Source organism: Acanthochromis polyacanthus, chromosome 4 (genome assembly GCF_021347895.1).
Source record: "Acanthochromis polyacanthus isolate Apoly-LR-REF ecotype Palm Island chromosome 4, KAUST_Apoly_ChrSc, whole genome shotgun sequence".
Taxonomy (NCBI): domain Eukaryota; kingdom Metazoa; phylum Chordata; class Actinopteri; family Pomacentridae; genus Acanthochromis; species Acanthochromis polyacanthus.
In genome coordinates, this window is record NC_067116.1 from 40,590,697 (window position 1) to 40,605,852 (window position 15,156).

Genomic DNA, 15,156 nt, shown 5'->3' on the forward strand with positions numbered 1-15,156 from the left:
AATTTACGATAACAAACTTTACGTTCACCCACCATCCTTTTCATCGTCTTCAGTCTCAGAGACTTCTTTCTCTGTAGCCTGTTTTTCAGTTTCGATGGCTGGAGATGGAGATTTCTCTTCTTTCACATCATCTTCTGCAGGAGCTTCATCATCTGCTTCAAAGTCTTCTTCATAATCTTAAGTGGAGAGAAAAATAGAAGTCCATGATTTGTAAAAGATGTACAAATCTTTAACTACAAGGCAGTCTTGTTTTAGTTTGTTTCTGTGATTGTACCATTTCTGACTCTGTCCTCCTCAGGTGCTGTTTCTTCTTCGACTTGGGTCTCCATGTCTTGTGGCTGACTGGTTTCACACTCTGACTGGGAGGCAGCGTCCTCACCGGTCCTCTCCGCCTCCATCTCTGGTGCATCTTTTGGGCTGTTGACTGATTCTTCTCGTTCTACGTTCTCTCTGACCCTCTTGGGTGGAGGAGTCGGCTTTTTGTCCAGACCCATTGCTATGATGCACCTGAAAATTTTTTGCAAGAAGTCACAACTGTCACAGGGACTTAAAAAATATTTGACATGTTAGGAAATACTTTCTTTCTTGCTTAAATAGGAACATCAATCAACATCACATCGATAGCTGCTGGAGAGGGAGCAATGCTTGGAGCAATGCTTGTTATCATCCTAAAATTGTAAGTAGAATATTCACCGACTCCCTTTCAACTCTGTTTTGGTCTCCAACTCTAGGATGAAATATCTGCCAGTGAAATGCACCACTGTGTTCATCACCTTTTGTTTGGGGATGATTAAGAGGTGTAAATTAACCCTTAAAAAGCAAACACCGGGTATACTCGTTCACGCTTACTTGTACACACAGCCCAAACCGAACATTCTCGGCTCAAACACGTGTGACTTGTTCATGATTGCTAATTAACATAAAATATGCACACACCCATATGTTTAAGTCGACCAATGGTAAGATATAAACATTGGCCCCAAATTTGCTTATTTCAAACAATAAAGCCGTATGAGCCGTTATAACGAAGCCGCAATTACGACGCTCTTATCGGGGTTGCATACCGGCCGAAATTCAATATGGCGAACGTCTACGACAATGCGACCTCGCAAGACTTGATCAATATTTTTATGGATTAGGTGGTTTTAGTATATGTACTTTTCCAGAAACATGGCCTTGTAAAGGTTAAGTTTTCAGTGGTTTTCACTAAAAACATCTGCTTGCTACGTCCAAACTACAAGGAGTGAGAAAGATCTAAAACATTACAACTTTTGTAAGATTATTGTTGAGACGTTTTTGCCTTTATTTGCTTTGTACGGTAAAGATAGACTGCAGATGTAGGAAGAAACAGCTACTGATGGCATGTGTGCCCATTTGTTGTTCACCCTCACTGCTTTTAAAAGAAAACTGAGTAACAAACCGAAATTCTTGCTAAAGCACCAAAGTTATGACAAAAAACAGCAGAATAGAGAGCTAATTATCTGTTGGTTCACCACTACAACTGATCCACTGGTAATAAAACACAATTATTATCACCGATTTGAACATAAAACTGCAATCCCTAGATGGGTAGCTTAGCTTAGCATAAAATCTAGGTTGAAAAATGTCTAAAAAAACTTACCAGGAGCACCTATAAAGCTAAAAGAAAGGCATGCCTCCATCTCCAGCACGTTTTTGTGGGACTATTTCATGGCTGGACACAGTAACTTGGAATAACATTAAGGTCATGGCACCTTTCCAAAAAAAACTGGTGAACTTTTAATGTGATGGTTGGCAGTTTTTGCATTTGGCAGCTTTTGACAGAGTCATAGGTGCTCTTAGTCTTTATGCTAATGTCTGTATTTTCCTAGTTATCATACAGAAATTAAAGTAGTATCAACCCCCTTATCAAACTCTTGGCAAGAAGCCAAACACATGTTTCTCAAAATGTTGAACTATTCCTTTTTATTGACATTTGACTGTTTCTGTGGTGTTTATATTGAACAGTTCCTGTCTTCTGTCAGAGACATGGTGCTCCTTCACAGGTGTCTATCTTACTTGTAGCAGGGAGACGCTCCCTCTATGCCGGAGAAACCAAAGTGTCCATGTCTGCCGCCGAGTCGGGAGCCTTTCCTGTGTTTGAACTCGCAGCAGGAGCTCAGCCGCTCCACTTGCAGCCCGTTCAGGAAGAAGGTCAAGCTGAAGGGAAAACCTCTGTGCCTCCTTGAAATAAACTGGAAAGCCTCTGATGGAGAGATTGAGAGACAAAAAAGGCATCCTAAATCCGGTGAGGCACCGCTACACGTCTCTAAATGTGGTTTGTCTCACTCGTATCGAGCAAACGCAACCCGGCGTCACACACTGACCTCCCTCGAGCAGCTTTCCCTTGAAGACACACAGGTTTTCTCCTCCACAGTGCTGCTGGAACACTTTGACCTCGTCCCTCATGTCGGTCATTTCATGGGAGAGATGCACTGATTTGCCAAAGTACACCATGTTAACAACCACTCTGCTCTGGTGAACTGAGCTCCTCAGCAGTGGAGGGTCCTGGATGGAAAAGAGAAGGCAAGCTGAGGTCAGTTTATCAATTTCATGCAGTTTGGGATTATTTCAACTTCTTAAATACCAAATTTGACAAGACTGATTCACACAGGAGGTTGTTATCTAGATCCAGATTAAGTTTACGTTGTAAATAAAATGCAAACTCTCCTGTCAATTACATTTTCTTATTCATGTCTCACCTCTGGACTTTTCCTAATTAACTACAATGCAAGTCTGTTGACAGTTTCTCAAATAATTTATCAAATTTTTCTAGGAAATTGTCAACAGAATTACAATTAATGTTCATGTGTAACCCAAGTTAAAAGGAAAACTTGCAAAAGGAGAAAATATTTTCAAATTCTGGTGTTTCTTCTAAATTTCTGCCTACTGTAGCTGTACCACTAATCTGTTTCTACATTATTTAATAGTATAAAGTTGTTCGTTGATCCTCTACATGGTCAATATTTGCTTTATGGCATTTCCAAATACATGCACACAATACAGATTTATACACATATAACACAACCCTCAACTGATATGTCTTACAAGGAATTTACTCAGTGCTCCTAAAACATTTAAAAAGGCTGCAGGTCGCATTTTGAGGAAACTGTTATTGCCAGAGGAAACACATACGTACCTCTGTGACGTCTCCACTGGAGGCTGTGGTCGGTCGCAGTCTGCGGCCTCTGACGGTGCTGCTGCGACTGACTTTGACACCTCTCTCTTTCCTCTTGGTGGTCGGAGGCACCGGGGTGACAAAGTTGTTGATGACGGGGAGGCAGTAGGGCGAGATGCCGTGTGAGGCCTCTGCTGTGGGAAAACGTCTGCGGGACTCTTTGTCCATCTGGGAGGGGAGTTAATGAATCTGTACATGTTGGTCTCATTTTAACATTAAATAATAAACCAGCGTGTCAGACTCACAGTGCAGTTGAATGACTGGTTGTTCTCATGTGAGGACTCCAGGAGTCTGTACGGGGAGCTGCGTCTGATGGAAGCCGTGGTGCTGTTGCTGTGGATCGGCTTCAGGCGGATCGGTCGCTGCATCTTCCCCGGAGCAGTGTTTGGTCGAGACGAGCTCGGCTACGAAACATACAACGACCACACATTCTGCCAATTACAGGGTATCACTGACTATCAGATTGTTTTTATATCACTAGTGACATATTAATGGCCAAATAATAACATAATTGCATATGTGTAATTACATTTACAGACAGCCTTTCCACTCTGTGCGATTATGTGGTTCATTGCATTTAATGCTACTTATTAAAGCAGGAAAAGTATAATAAAGGAAGCATGTTTAAGGTGAACATCACATATCTTTAATTTTCCATTGCAGGGTTTTTCTTGCAGAGGAAAACAGGTTCATGCAAAGGCTAAAGCAAACTCAGCCCTCAGCGTTGAAATCCCAAGAACTCAAGAATAATTTCAGTTTTTAACCAGTTCTGTTAAATGTGTTTTCATTTACTGGTGCATAATAGAACAAGACGACATGGTCATCAATATCCCCCGCCACATGTGATGTCTATGAGTCTATATCCAAAATAGTGATAAAGGGCCATAACTCTGTTAAATATTATCGCACAGGTCTCGTTTTCGAACTTGTTCAAGGTGTCCATGGTGTGAAGCTACACACTAAATTTCGTAATCCTAGCCGTAATAGTTTCCGAGAAAAGCTGTCCCCTTCATCTCAGACGGACGGACGGACGGAGGCCAAACCTATATCCCCCTTTTCCACTTCGTGGAGGCGGGGGATAATAATGAAAAAGTAGATGACGCACACATTGCCTTGAGTGTACAACGATAGATTGCACTTGTGTGCAATCATGCTTCAAAGTTCCATTGTGAGTCAGACAAAAACCTGAACTGTGTATATTTTTTGTTTTTAAGAGCAGCATGTACTATATCCTAGCTATATTCAGTGTGATGGAGTTTTAATGCCATTTCATTTGCTGCATTAGTAATTTATACCAATTTACAGATTATACATTTGCTTTTTTTTGCTTCTACAGTATCCTAATTTCCAGTTGCAAATCTTTAAAGTTTCCTTTTAAATTTTGTTAAATTTGTGATAAATGACAGCTAAAATAGATGAGTGCAAAATCGACATGAATTATCCTGCTATCTTCACATTTTCCCATCGATGTATTTCAAACAAGGCTCGGCCTGCTGAGGTGTGAGATGTTCGTAGACTTTAGAAGAAGGAGATTTCACAGAGATCAAGGACAGGATTACCGGCTCTGTTTACTCTGGCATCAGGGTCTGTGGCTTTTTCTGTTTAAAGATAACAAGCAGCAAATCCCACGACTTCACCCTCGTCTGCATACAGCTGCTGAGGCAGCTCTTCAAGCTCAAGTGTCAGTGTAAATAAACACGGCAGCTATCAGCATGTACAGGTAATTATGACATAACAGACAGACATTCATAACCTGAAAGAATGTCTGAGGTTTCACTCGACTGTGAAGCTCGTGTCTGTTCACATAGTTACTAATCAAACATGCAATTTCTACTGATTTAACTGTGACAAAAACGTCTAAATATATTATTTATGATTTTGCTAAAGCGATCCAGAAGGTATTGCCACAAAGAATGTATTTGTTGATAATAAAAAATTCCCGTGTGAAAAATAGTGCAAAAAATACACCAACAGGCCAAATGTGAAAGCTGCAGTTAAATAGGAAGCTTGGCCTTTTTAGCAGTAATCTAATTCTCATGTCTGTATGACAACAAAGCCTATACTTGTGCAAACAGTCACCTAGCACAGCTTAGCTTAGCATAAAGACTGGAAACAGACAGAAAGAGTGAGCCTGGTTCTGGTTAAAGAGCACAATTCTAGCAATCATGATCCACTACAAACAGTCAGTGCACCAGAAAACCCACCACTGGCTGATTTTACACGTATGAAGAACAATATAAAATGTGTGTGCAGACTCTGTCAACCAGGTGATGGAGATGTGCATCAAGAATCAAAAACAAGTCCAGTTCCCTTATACTGAAGCAATAAGGAATATACAATATGCTAATAAGCAAGATTTGAAACTGCTAGTAGACAGAGTTTTATTTCTTTTGCAAAGAACCAAATTAGCTGCTCTACTTGCTTCCACTCTTACTGATGAGGCTGATAGAACAAGCTGCTAGGTGTAGCTTCATACTGACTGTGCAGACATGACAGTAGTATCAGTTAATTGTTAACTGTTACCTTGGCTGTATGTAAATTTCAGCATTTGGAACACAAACCAAGCCTAGCCGCGCTAGACAACCCACGGCAACGAATTTAATTCTCTGCCAGGGTCGGTCTAGTTACCCTCCATAAGGCTCGAGGCTGGATGCTCCTAAAACTGGCTGATGAATCACCATGAAGTGTAGAGTCAGAAGGCGGGCGTAACTAAGTGACGACAGAGGCGCGACGATTCTGACAGAAACAACCGGAAACAACTAGCCTAGCCGTGCTAGACAACCCACGGCAACGAATTTAATTCTCTGCCAGGGTCGACAACAAAAACGACAACAGTCGTTGAGCTCCATTAGCACAGACTCTGAATAATCTTTCTGTTAACATGTCTGTAATATACTTGAGCTTCACCCATTGACTGTATAAATAAGGCTTCACCGAACTCCCGCATCCTCTGATTTCCGGCGCTCTAGGAGCCTATTCGTTGCGCTGATTGGTTGCATACCTACCCAATTGCTGCAGAGTGATTTGACAGACAACCTTTTAGCCCGCCTCCCTCCCTGTCGAGCGTGCCTAGACCCTTGTGCCTTCAGAACATGGGTCTAGCGTGGCTAGGCTAACACAAACCCTGATATCTCACACATCAGCTGTCTGATTTTTACCAAAGCTGAACAGACGATACATTTTGACACGGTGAATTTCAGGAAACAAATCAATAATAAATACTTTTACAGATGAGGGGCCCAAATAATTAAAATAAAACGTCATATTTTATCTTGTCAAGCTCAGGTTGTCCACCGACTGGCTCGTCTAATACAGGCCACTCAACAAAAGACCAAGTTTTTGATCTCAGACATGCAAAAAGTATTTAAAACGCTGTGGCAAGACCTTAAAAAGGCTATTTCATGCTCACAAACCATCAAATTTGGTCGAGTTAAAACTATTCTGCAGACAAAAGTGGGTCAAAATTCCTCCAGGGCAACGTAAAAGACTGATCACAAGCTATCCTAAATGTTTAACTGCAATTGTTGCTGCTAAAAGTTTCCCAACCAGGCAATAGGTGTAGGGGGGCAATTACTTCTCACAGGGGTGATATAATGGCTTAAACATTGTATTTTGTGTTGCGTGGGTTATCTCTGTCTAATACTAAATAAATATAAACATTAGTTTGCTGATCTGGAACATTGAAGGGTGAGAAATATCCAAAAATAGAAGACATCTGGCAAATATTTTTTCCACAGCAGAGACCACTAGTGCCATTTTTAACTGTGTTTGATGGAGACAATGTGATTAAAGGTGAGATTTCCAACATCAAACTGCACCGTCTGCATACCCAGGTTAAAAGTGTGATATTACAGTAAAGTCCAGGCAAACTGCTGGTTAAACAGGATGTTCTTTTTTTAACTCACAGACTCGGAGGATTCAGAGTGCTCCCCCTCCGGCCCAGAGTGCTGCTTCCGGATGCCTCTTGCACCGGTGGGAGGACGTGGAGACAGGATGCGGATAATGTCCTCCTCATACCTTTTAGAGCGCTCCACCTTCCAAACAAAACCATTTATTTTATACTGTACAGATGAGGAGTTCAGATAAATCTGCACAAAATGATTTATAATGAATGCTTCATTTAGACTTGATGCTGCATCAGAGGCCCTGAAGAGTGTTTATATTCTCATCATTAACGGTTTTCCTGTTTCATGTAATTCAAGAGTCATTCATTTACACAATAGGGCAGCAGAACAGTGTTTATATGCAAATCATGTACCTTGATCTTATGCACTCTTTCCCTCCTTGCAAACTCCTCCAGCTTCCTTTTGATCTCTATTTGGTGGAGACGCTGTGATGGAGATCCACAGGACAAATTAGCATCATTTAATATGCGAGGAGAATGACAGACTAGCAGACAGCGTTTCGTTTCGACTGTTTAACTCCCACCTCCATCTCCAGCACCTTGTGGAAAATGGCCTGGGCCAGACATTCTCGAACGTGCCTCTGATGGGCTCTCTGGATCAGTTTGTGTCTGTACTCTTTGTCTGGAACGATCCGCCCACTTCTGGTGATCTAATAATGACAATGGTGTCAGGAAGGTTCAGACAAGAGGAGTTTTGAAAGATAGATGACAATATAACAGCGGTATTGTGGGAAGAATTACAAAATCTGACACGTGAATTTAATTTTATTGCTGCTTTTACACAGTTTCAAATCACTGTTGTGCTTCGGGAGAAACTTTTTGACGATCTCGGCAAACTGAAGTTGAACTGAACTACGTTTCTGTCACAGTTGGTGATATTCTGACAAAGACTGATTAAAATAGCAAAAAAACACCTTAATTAGATTTTAAAAAAATACATGTTTCAAGTCAGTTTTCACTGTACATCATCATGGATTTCGTTTAGAAATATAGATATCAAAAATCGAAACCCCCCAAGCATTACCCTTTTCCCTTACAGACAGATTGACATTTTCTACTTTCACTAAACTTTTTGATTAATATTTCTGTGTTTTGTCTCATTTTATACTGTTTCAAATTCACATTATCTGAATATAAACAAATATTAACAAAATGTAGCATTTTCTAATCAATTTATGAGAGAAATATCTCTTTATACAGAAGGAAAATTCAGGAAAATTCATGTACCAATAAAAATCTAAACACATGCAACAAGGCTCTCAGGTATTAATTCCTTTTTACTAGGGATGCTCGATAACACCTGCCTACCGATATCAGTCAATATTGCTCAGTATCGCTATTGTTTTTTTTTTGCCAATCATGAAAACCGATAAAATAACACCTGGATTTCGCCGGCATTTACCAGCACACAAATGATCACATCATCAAACTGTGTCCTGAAGAGTGTAAACAAGTGTGGCTGCAGTAACAAGCTATCAGTGCCTGACTCACAATATGTCCGGTTTGGAAGTATTCCCAAGCCCGTATATATCGGTATCGGTTATCGGAATCAGAAATTGACAATATCGACATATCGGTTACTGGCATAAAAGTCAATATCAGACATCCCTACTTTTTATATGAACTATCCTCAATATAAAATTGTCCCTTCCGAGTCAACACACAAATATCATTTTTCAACCCATTCTAACAATATCCTAAATATTGATGGTGACATGTCTCTCGCTTATCCTCCAGTACCTACAGCTACAGCTGGTCAAAGTGAAGCAAGTTTGACTCCTTTTGCTATATTTTTTACTGTCAAATAAAGGTGCAAAATATGCAGTATTTCTCTCAGGATTTGGGGAAACATGGATTCTGACATGCCAAAATGATTGTGGTAAAACCACAGAAACATATGCAAATAGGTCTATATGTTTTCATTATATTTGCAAGTTGCTTCCAGGTTTTATTCATGTTTAAATGTACCAACATATGAGGCTTATTTTGTGTAATCTTAGACCGATCGTGAGGGAAGATGCCACTTATGAGATCTTGCATCAAAAACCTGAATGCCCAAACCGTTCTTCCCTGAAGTCAGCTTTGACACTAAATTATTTGTAGATTTTCTATTTCTACTGAACTTTTCAAACAATATTTCTCTATATTTAGTCTCTGTAAAAGCTTTTTCAAATACACACATGAATCTGGATATTATGGTTTAAAAACAAACACATTTTGAACTATTTATTCAAACATCAGAATTTGACTAACTTCTGTGTGAGTGCAGAATCTAACTATTTTTTAGGCTATTAAACTCACAACAACAAATATTAATATGACCTCAAAGGCCACTTTAAACCAGCATCATCACTGTTTGACGCACCAGTCCTGCTCTCTGCAGATGCCTCCTGATCCGAGTGTTGCTGAAATATCCGGCGAGATGTTTGTCCGTCAGACTGTTGTAGGCTGAAATAAGTCTGTGGAAAACACAACCAACACAAGCACAAAACAGAAAGTGATTGAAACCCATTCACGTTTGACCACAACTTCACTTCATGAAGAACATTCAGACTCTGACCCTTGTGTTGTCCTGCAGGTCAAAATTGACCCATTTTAAAGTTTAAAAATGGGGAATATATATATATATATATATATATATATATATATATATATATATATATATTTTCACAGTGAAAACTTCTACATCTTCAATATTTTTGGGAAATTTTTGAAATTTTTTTTGGTGGAAAAAAGAAATGTTAAAAAAAAGTTTCTTTAAGAACATTCAGAAAAAATCGACCAAAATCCAGTGATTTTCGCTGGATTTTGGTTGATTTTTTTTCTGAATGTTCTTAAAGAAAATATTAGAAGTTTTACTGATAAATATGGAATCACTTTAGATATTTTTAGGATTTTTTTTGCAAGATTTTTTATTTATTCTTTGAAAATATTTATAATTTAATTTTTAAATTTTTATTTCTTGCCAAATTTGGGGATTTTTTTTTTTTAAATAAAACTTTCAAGGGACATTTTTAAGGATTTTTCCTGAAGATTTTGCAATTTTTTATAAATTTGGGGAATATTTTGCTGATTTTTTTTTTTTTTTAACCGAAAGGAACAATATTTTTTGGTGCATGTAAATGAGGACAACAGGAGGGTTAAACCTCCGTCTTGACTGCAGCTAACAGAAACCCACAATCCTAATCAGATGTTTTACTCGGACGCAGCTCCACATTTGTTTGTTGGCTGTTGTTCTTCTTGTCCTCATTAACAAGACATCAACTCTTCCACAGACCAGCCTGTTTCTTTTTCCAACACAGGTTTGATTTCCAGCAGCATTTGTGCGCGACACAACAGGATCTTACAATTATAGATTCTGTTACAGGTGTCTGATTACACGCAGGAATTAGAAGGGATGGCACACTTGACCCAGGCCGCCTCCTCTTCGTGTCCATGGCCTGTTTTGCGTCTGGAGCTCTTCAGCTTTGGCTGCAAGTTTCTCTCTGAATCGCAAACAGTGATGTTAAACTATCGGGTGTCATTTTAGACGTGACTTCCTGTGACACACTGACGCTTTGACAGGGCACATGGCACCACGGCTTACCTTCTTTTCTGACTCATTTAGTGTAATTTTACAGCTAAGAACAATTTGTAGTCCAGCACATCTCTGTACCACCCCAAAGCCATATTTATAATGGTATGCTGTGAAGCACTGTACCTTCATCCAATAATTGCAGCTTACTACAGTTTGCCATATTACAATTTCGATAATATTTAGATTAATTGCTCATTGGTAGTGTCATACATTGTACTTCCTCATTGCATTGTTATGAAAGAATTGGCTTCTAACATCATTAAAAACATCAAGTATAACTGAACATGTGTGTTTATCCAAGCTTAAAGGTCTTAATACCTTCCCACAAAACAAATTTACAAGTGTTATGTCTATATGAGCAACAAAATGGAATTCAAATATCAAAAACACAAGGAAAAAGAAAAGATTGAACTTTATATATTAAGCTCTATCCTAGCTTATAAAACCATTTTGCATCTTGAAAAACCCTTGTCAGTCATATATCATTATACTATTGCATTGTAGTTCTACAATATATAGAACTGAATGTAGGCCTTCAAAAAAGAAAATAACTTCACGATATCAAAACCACAGTGCAATAAATAAAAGTGCTGTGTTCAAAAACTTGCATATTAACAAGAAATTGCACTTATACAATCAAAAGTACAAGAAATCATTATGCAGGAGAATGATCCCTGATAGTCATATTTCATTTTACTATTATTTTAATACAGCAATATGCAAGCAGCACATCAATATTACACGTTGGAAAGTAGTGTAGGTGGTGACTATACTGGTCTACACTAGTTAATCTGTTGTTTTAGCTAGTTATTACAACTATTAATTCACTTTTTCTGTATTACTTATCCACTTTAATCATGTATGCATTGTATTTGTCTGTCTATTCCTACTGCTTATCCATAAATTTTAGTAAATTTTTTTTCTCAAACCTTTTCAGGTCCACTCAATACTTTAATTAATTTGTATTTTACTTTTTTTGTTTTATTTTTTAAAGATAAATTGAAGTAGACTTGGCAATACACCCATAATACGGTTTTGTGGCACTTTTAACTTTTAGCTAGCTGTTTGTGGGCTAATCTAGGAGTAGCATTAGCATCGATTTAATTTTTATAATTAACCGCAAGTGGTGAGTATTGCAGTATTAATAAGTTAACTTTACGGTTTTCTGCATAATTAGATAAACAAATACGAGGCTAAACAATTAGGTAACATAATTCAAAGCTAAAAAAAATCACGCATATTGAATGTAAAGCAGTTTACCGGCACCCCCCTCCTCTCCTGGATATAAAATATTAAGTTGCTCCTACCCGGGGTTTAGGTGACTCATGGCGCCAAGCTCGGACTCTCCAGCCGGTGTTTGCGGCTCGCAGGGCCGCAGAGAGACGCTCGGTGCCCGCCGGAAGAAAAACGAGACAGTTGGAGTCAGAAAGTGAGGCGATGAATTTGGAGCTGAAGGACTGAAGCTTCACTTCTGCTCCCAGGAGCTGATGACACTCTGCGGTTACCATGGAGATCACGTGACCAGGCCGGTCTCCACTTACACACTAAAAGCTGCAAACACTCAACTTATTATTTATCACACACTCCTTAGTAATCAAAACAAAACTTCAAAACACTGGTCATGTTATCGTCTGTAAAATCAACTTTCACTTCTGGATAATATTTTTCTTTGTCTATCCAACAATTTGTTGATATTTTACAGATTGTCACTTTTTTTCTTGTCTTTTTTAGTTACAGTTACATGGTGAACTCTCAAACATTAGACTGCAATATTTACAATAGTTTTCCTATATTTACATCAGCAACAATAGCATTATTTTGCTGATATTTGCCACTATTTGGATGAAAATTGGTATATGTTAAGGGCTGAAAAAACAAAGTTACATGTTACCACAGAAAAACTGTAAATAATGTCCATATAACAAAACAAAAAGCATTTTTATGTGTAGTCATTTGTTCTTTTCCTAATCTGACTGTGTTTATGGTGCAAAATATAATTATTTTACATGTATTTGCTGCTCATTCAGTGAAAAATTATAGATGTATATTGTAAAAAAAATAACATTTTTATATATTTTTTAAAATATTTTTCTGTTTTGGAAAATTACAGACAATATCTAGTAAAATATCAGGAAAAGCATGTTGACTGTGAAAAAGAAAAATCAAAACCAAACAAAAAATAGACAAACGGCACACAAAGCACCCACATAATTACATTATTCTACTGTTCCCTGCACAGCTGTTGAACAAACAGCTGTTGCTGAGCATTTTTCTAAATATTTGAACTAGATCTTGTGTAACACTTAATCATGTAAGAGTAGCTAATTTTAAATTAAATAAACAGTTATTTCTCATTAGTTTTAACTGTTAATCCATAGTTTTGGCGAGTTATTTACAAGTATCTATTCACTTTTTCTCCATTACTTATCTATTTTAATTATCTGTGCGTACTTTATTTTTGGCTGTTTATTCCCACTGCATATCGATTAATGTTAATTATCTATAAACATTTTTCTTCTCAAACTTGTTCACGTCCATTCAGTTGTTTAATTAAATTGCAATTTCAGTTTTTTTCAGATGAGTTGCGCTAAAGTTTCCATAAAGGGCAAGTAAATCAAAGGTGTCAGTAAGTACAACATGGGAGCAAATGCAAATACTGACATTTGACCGATCAGGTAACCAGCCAGTCACTCACTTACATTTAGTTTTCCCACTAAAATGTTCAATCACCTGCAAAAATTGTTTATAAAAGAAACCACAGCTGTCTTCTAAACTTGGTGTGTTGTCACCAATCATCTCATACAAACACATAAAAACAGCTGTCAGGTGTCAAACTATGTTATCTCCATAAACACACACACATGTATTTTTATATTTAAAGTAAATTACAAAAGTAAAGCTGGCAGATAGTGATGATTACAATCCCTGGAGATTTATAAGTCTCTAACAGAGTCCTGCTGACATAGGCAAGGCTGTTGTGTTTGTGATTGTGTACTTCTGGTAAATTAACTGTGTAGAGCTCTTATACATATGTTGATTTTGGCATTTTTCCCCCCCATAAAATCAAATGTAAAAGTGGCTCTAAAACCTAACGATGCCTCTCTAAAATATACAGTATGTCTTTGCTTTCACTGAGTGGCAGCTACAATCACATTACATCACCATTTTATGATTTTTAAAGATGATTATTGGAAGTATTACTGAGAATATAACCTATACAGTGAGAAAGCACACAGATTTCACCTCTAAAAGTCAGTCCCAGTTAAACAGGGTGAGCTTAGACTGTAGGTCCTCTGAGGCCCTCTTGTGGAAAAATAAAAAAAATGAAGGTTTATTGACAGGATGAAGCATCATTTTTACATCATATTTTAGTATATGGCCTCTTATTTATTACTGATCTTCCAACATCTTATAGCTTAAACACTGCGTAACACAATATATCAGAGTCTGAACTGTTTAACATGAACTCATTTCTCTAATCCCTTGAAGTGGTCGGTCAGTTCCAGTGTTGACCAGTGAGGGGAGCCATGTTTCTTTCTCAAGATATGACAAATCTGAGAAGTCTTTCTACCTGAGATTATACTGATCATCACAAGAGGAGGAGAGGATTGTTCTGTGCCGTTTCCTGTTGGTGCACTGTCCTGTATTTTTAACACAGTCTGTATAATACATCAACTTTATACAGGAAGGTCAGCGGTTAAAATTGGCTGCTGAACAGCATCGCTGCAGTTGGAGAATGTTCAGCATCTTCATCAAGGACACTTCTGTATGATGCTTAATGGACACAGGCCCAAACAGGTTTTCTTGCCACAAAGAAATGGCTGAAAAAGTTTCAGCAAAGGATATTCTAAGCATTGTTCCCTGAAATTCTCCAACAATCTGATTTTTACCTGCCTTTTAACCAAAAATCCCCAAACTGGCTGTGTTTTTACTCAAATAAGAGCCAAAAACTAGAAGAGATGAGCAGTTATTCAGTATAAATCACAAGGAAAGGAGTCAGCAGCTTCATTTTGATTCCGGATATGTGTGCTTTTGAAAGATTGTGAAACTTCCATGTGGGTGTATACAAGAATTACTGGCAAGTGGCAGATGAATGGAAAAAGAAATCTGAAAGCACCTGCAGCCAGAACAGCTTCAATAAGCTATGGCATTGATTCTGCAAGTCTCTGAAACTCTACTGGAGGGATGCACACCATTATTCCAAAAAATCTTCCTTCAGTGTAGAGAGCTCTGTCCATTATGTCTCTCATGGTGACTGCAATGATGCCACTCACTTCGTGGTCAATCCATCTCAAATTATCTAATTTCTAAAACAATTCCTTCTCAACCATCTCTGATTTGCCTGAAATGTATATAGCACAAAATTTAGATCCATAAAGATATTCGTGACGTTTTTACATCGATATGTCAAATATTATTTTGAGATAACATTTTTTAATAGTTGCCTGCAGACCCACGTTCAACATATTTTTCCCACAT

The 15,156-nt window shown here is 38.0% G+C and overlaps 1 protein-coding gene across 4 annotated transcripts in view; it reads right to left on the minus strand.

Annotated features, from left to right (window-relative positions):
* erich3 (glutamate-rich 3) overlaps positions 1–15,156 on the minus strand; it is a 35,005-nt gene that overhangs the window by 6,660 nt on the left and 13,189 nt on the right. For 3 of the 4 annotated variants that reach the window (XM_022210103.2, XM_022210101.2, XM_051946700.1), the window contains exons 4-14: positions 11,985–12,228; positions 9,466–9,559; positions 7,625–7,750; positions 7,455–7,526; positions 7,102–7,230; positions 3,442–3,600; positions 3,158–3,364; positions 2,346–2,526; positions 2,038–2,224; positions 275–507; positions 33–176 (exon numbers count right to left, since the gene is read on the minus strand). In XM_022210103.2, coding sequence (XP_022065795.2) covers positions 33–176; positions 275–507; positions 2,038–2,224; positions 2,346–2,526; positions 3,158–3,364; positions 3,442–3,600; positions 7,102–7,230; positions 7,455–7,526; positions 7,625–7,750; positions 9,466–9,559; positions 11,985–12,004 — 1,552 coding nt within the window. In that variant the 5' untranslated portion in view covers positions 12,005–12,228. Of the gene's footprint in view, positions 1–32; positions 177–274; positions 508–2,037; positions 2,225–2,345; positions 2,527–3,157; positions 3,365–3,441; positions 3,601–7,101; positions 7,231–7,454; positions 7,527–7,624; positions 7,751–9,465; positions 9,560–11,984; positions 12,780–15,156 lie in introns of those variants that run through there. The other variant, XM_022210100.2, reaches the window with a different exon arrangement.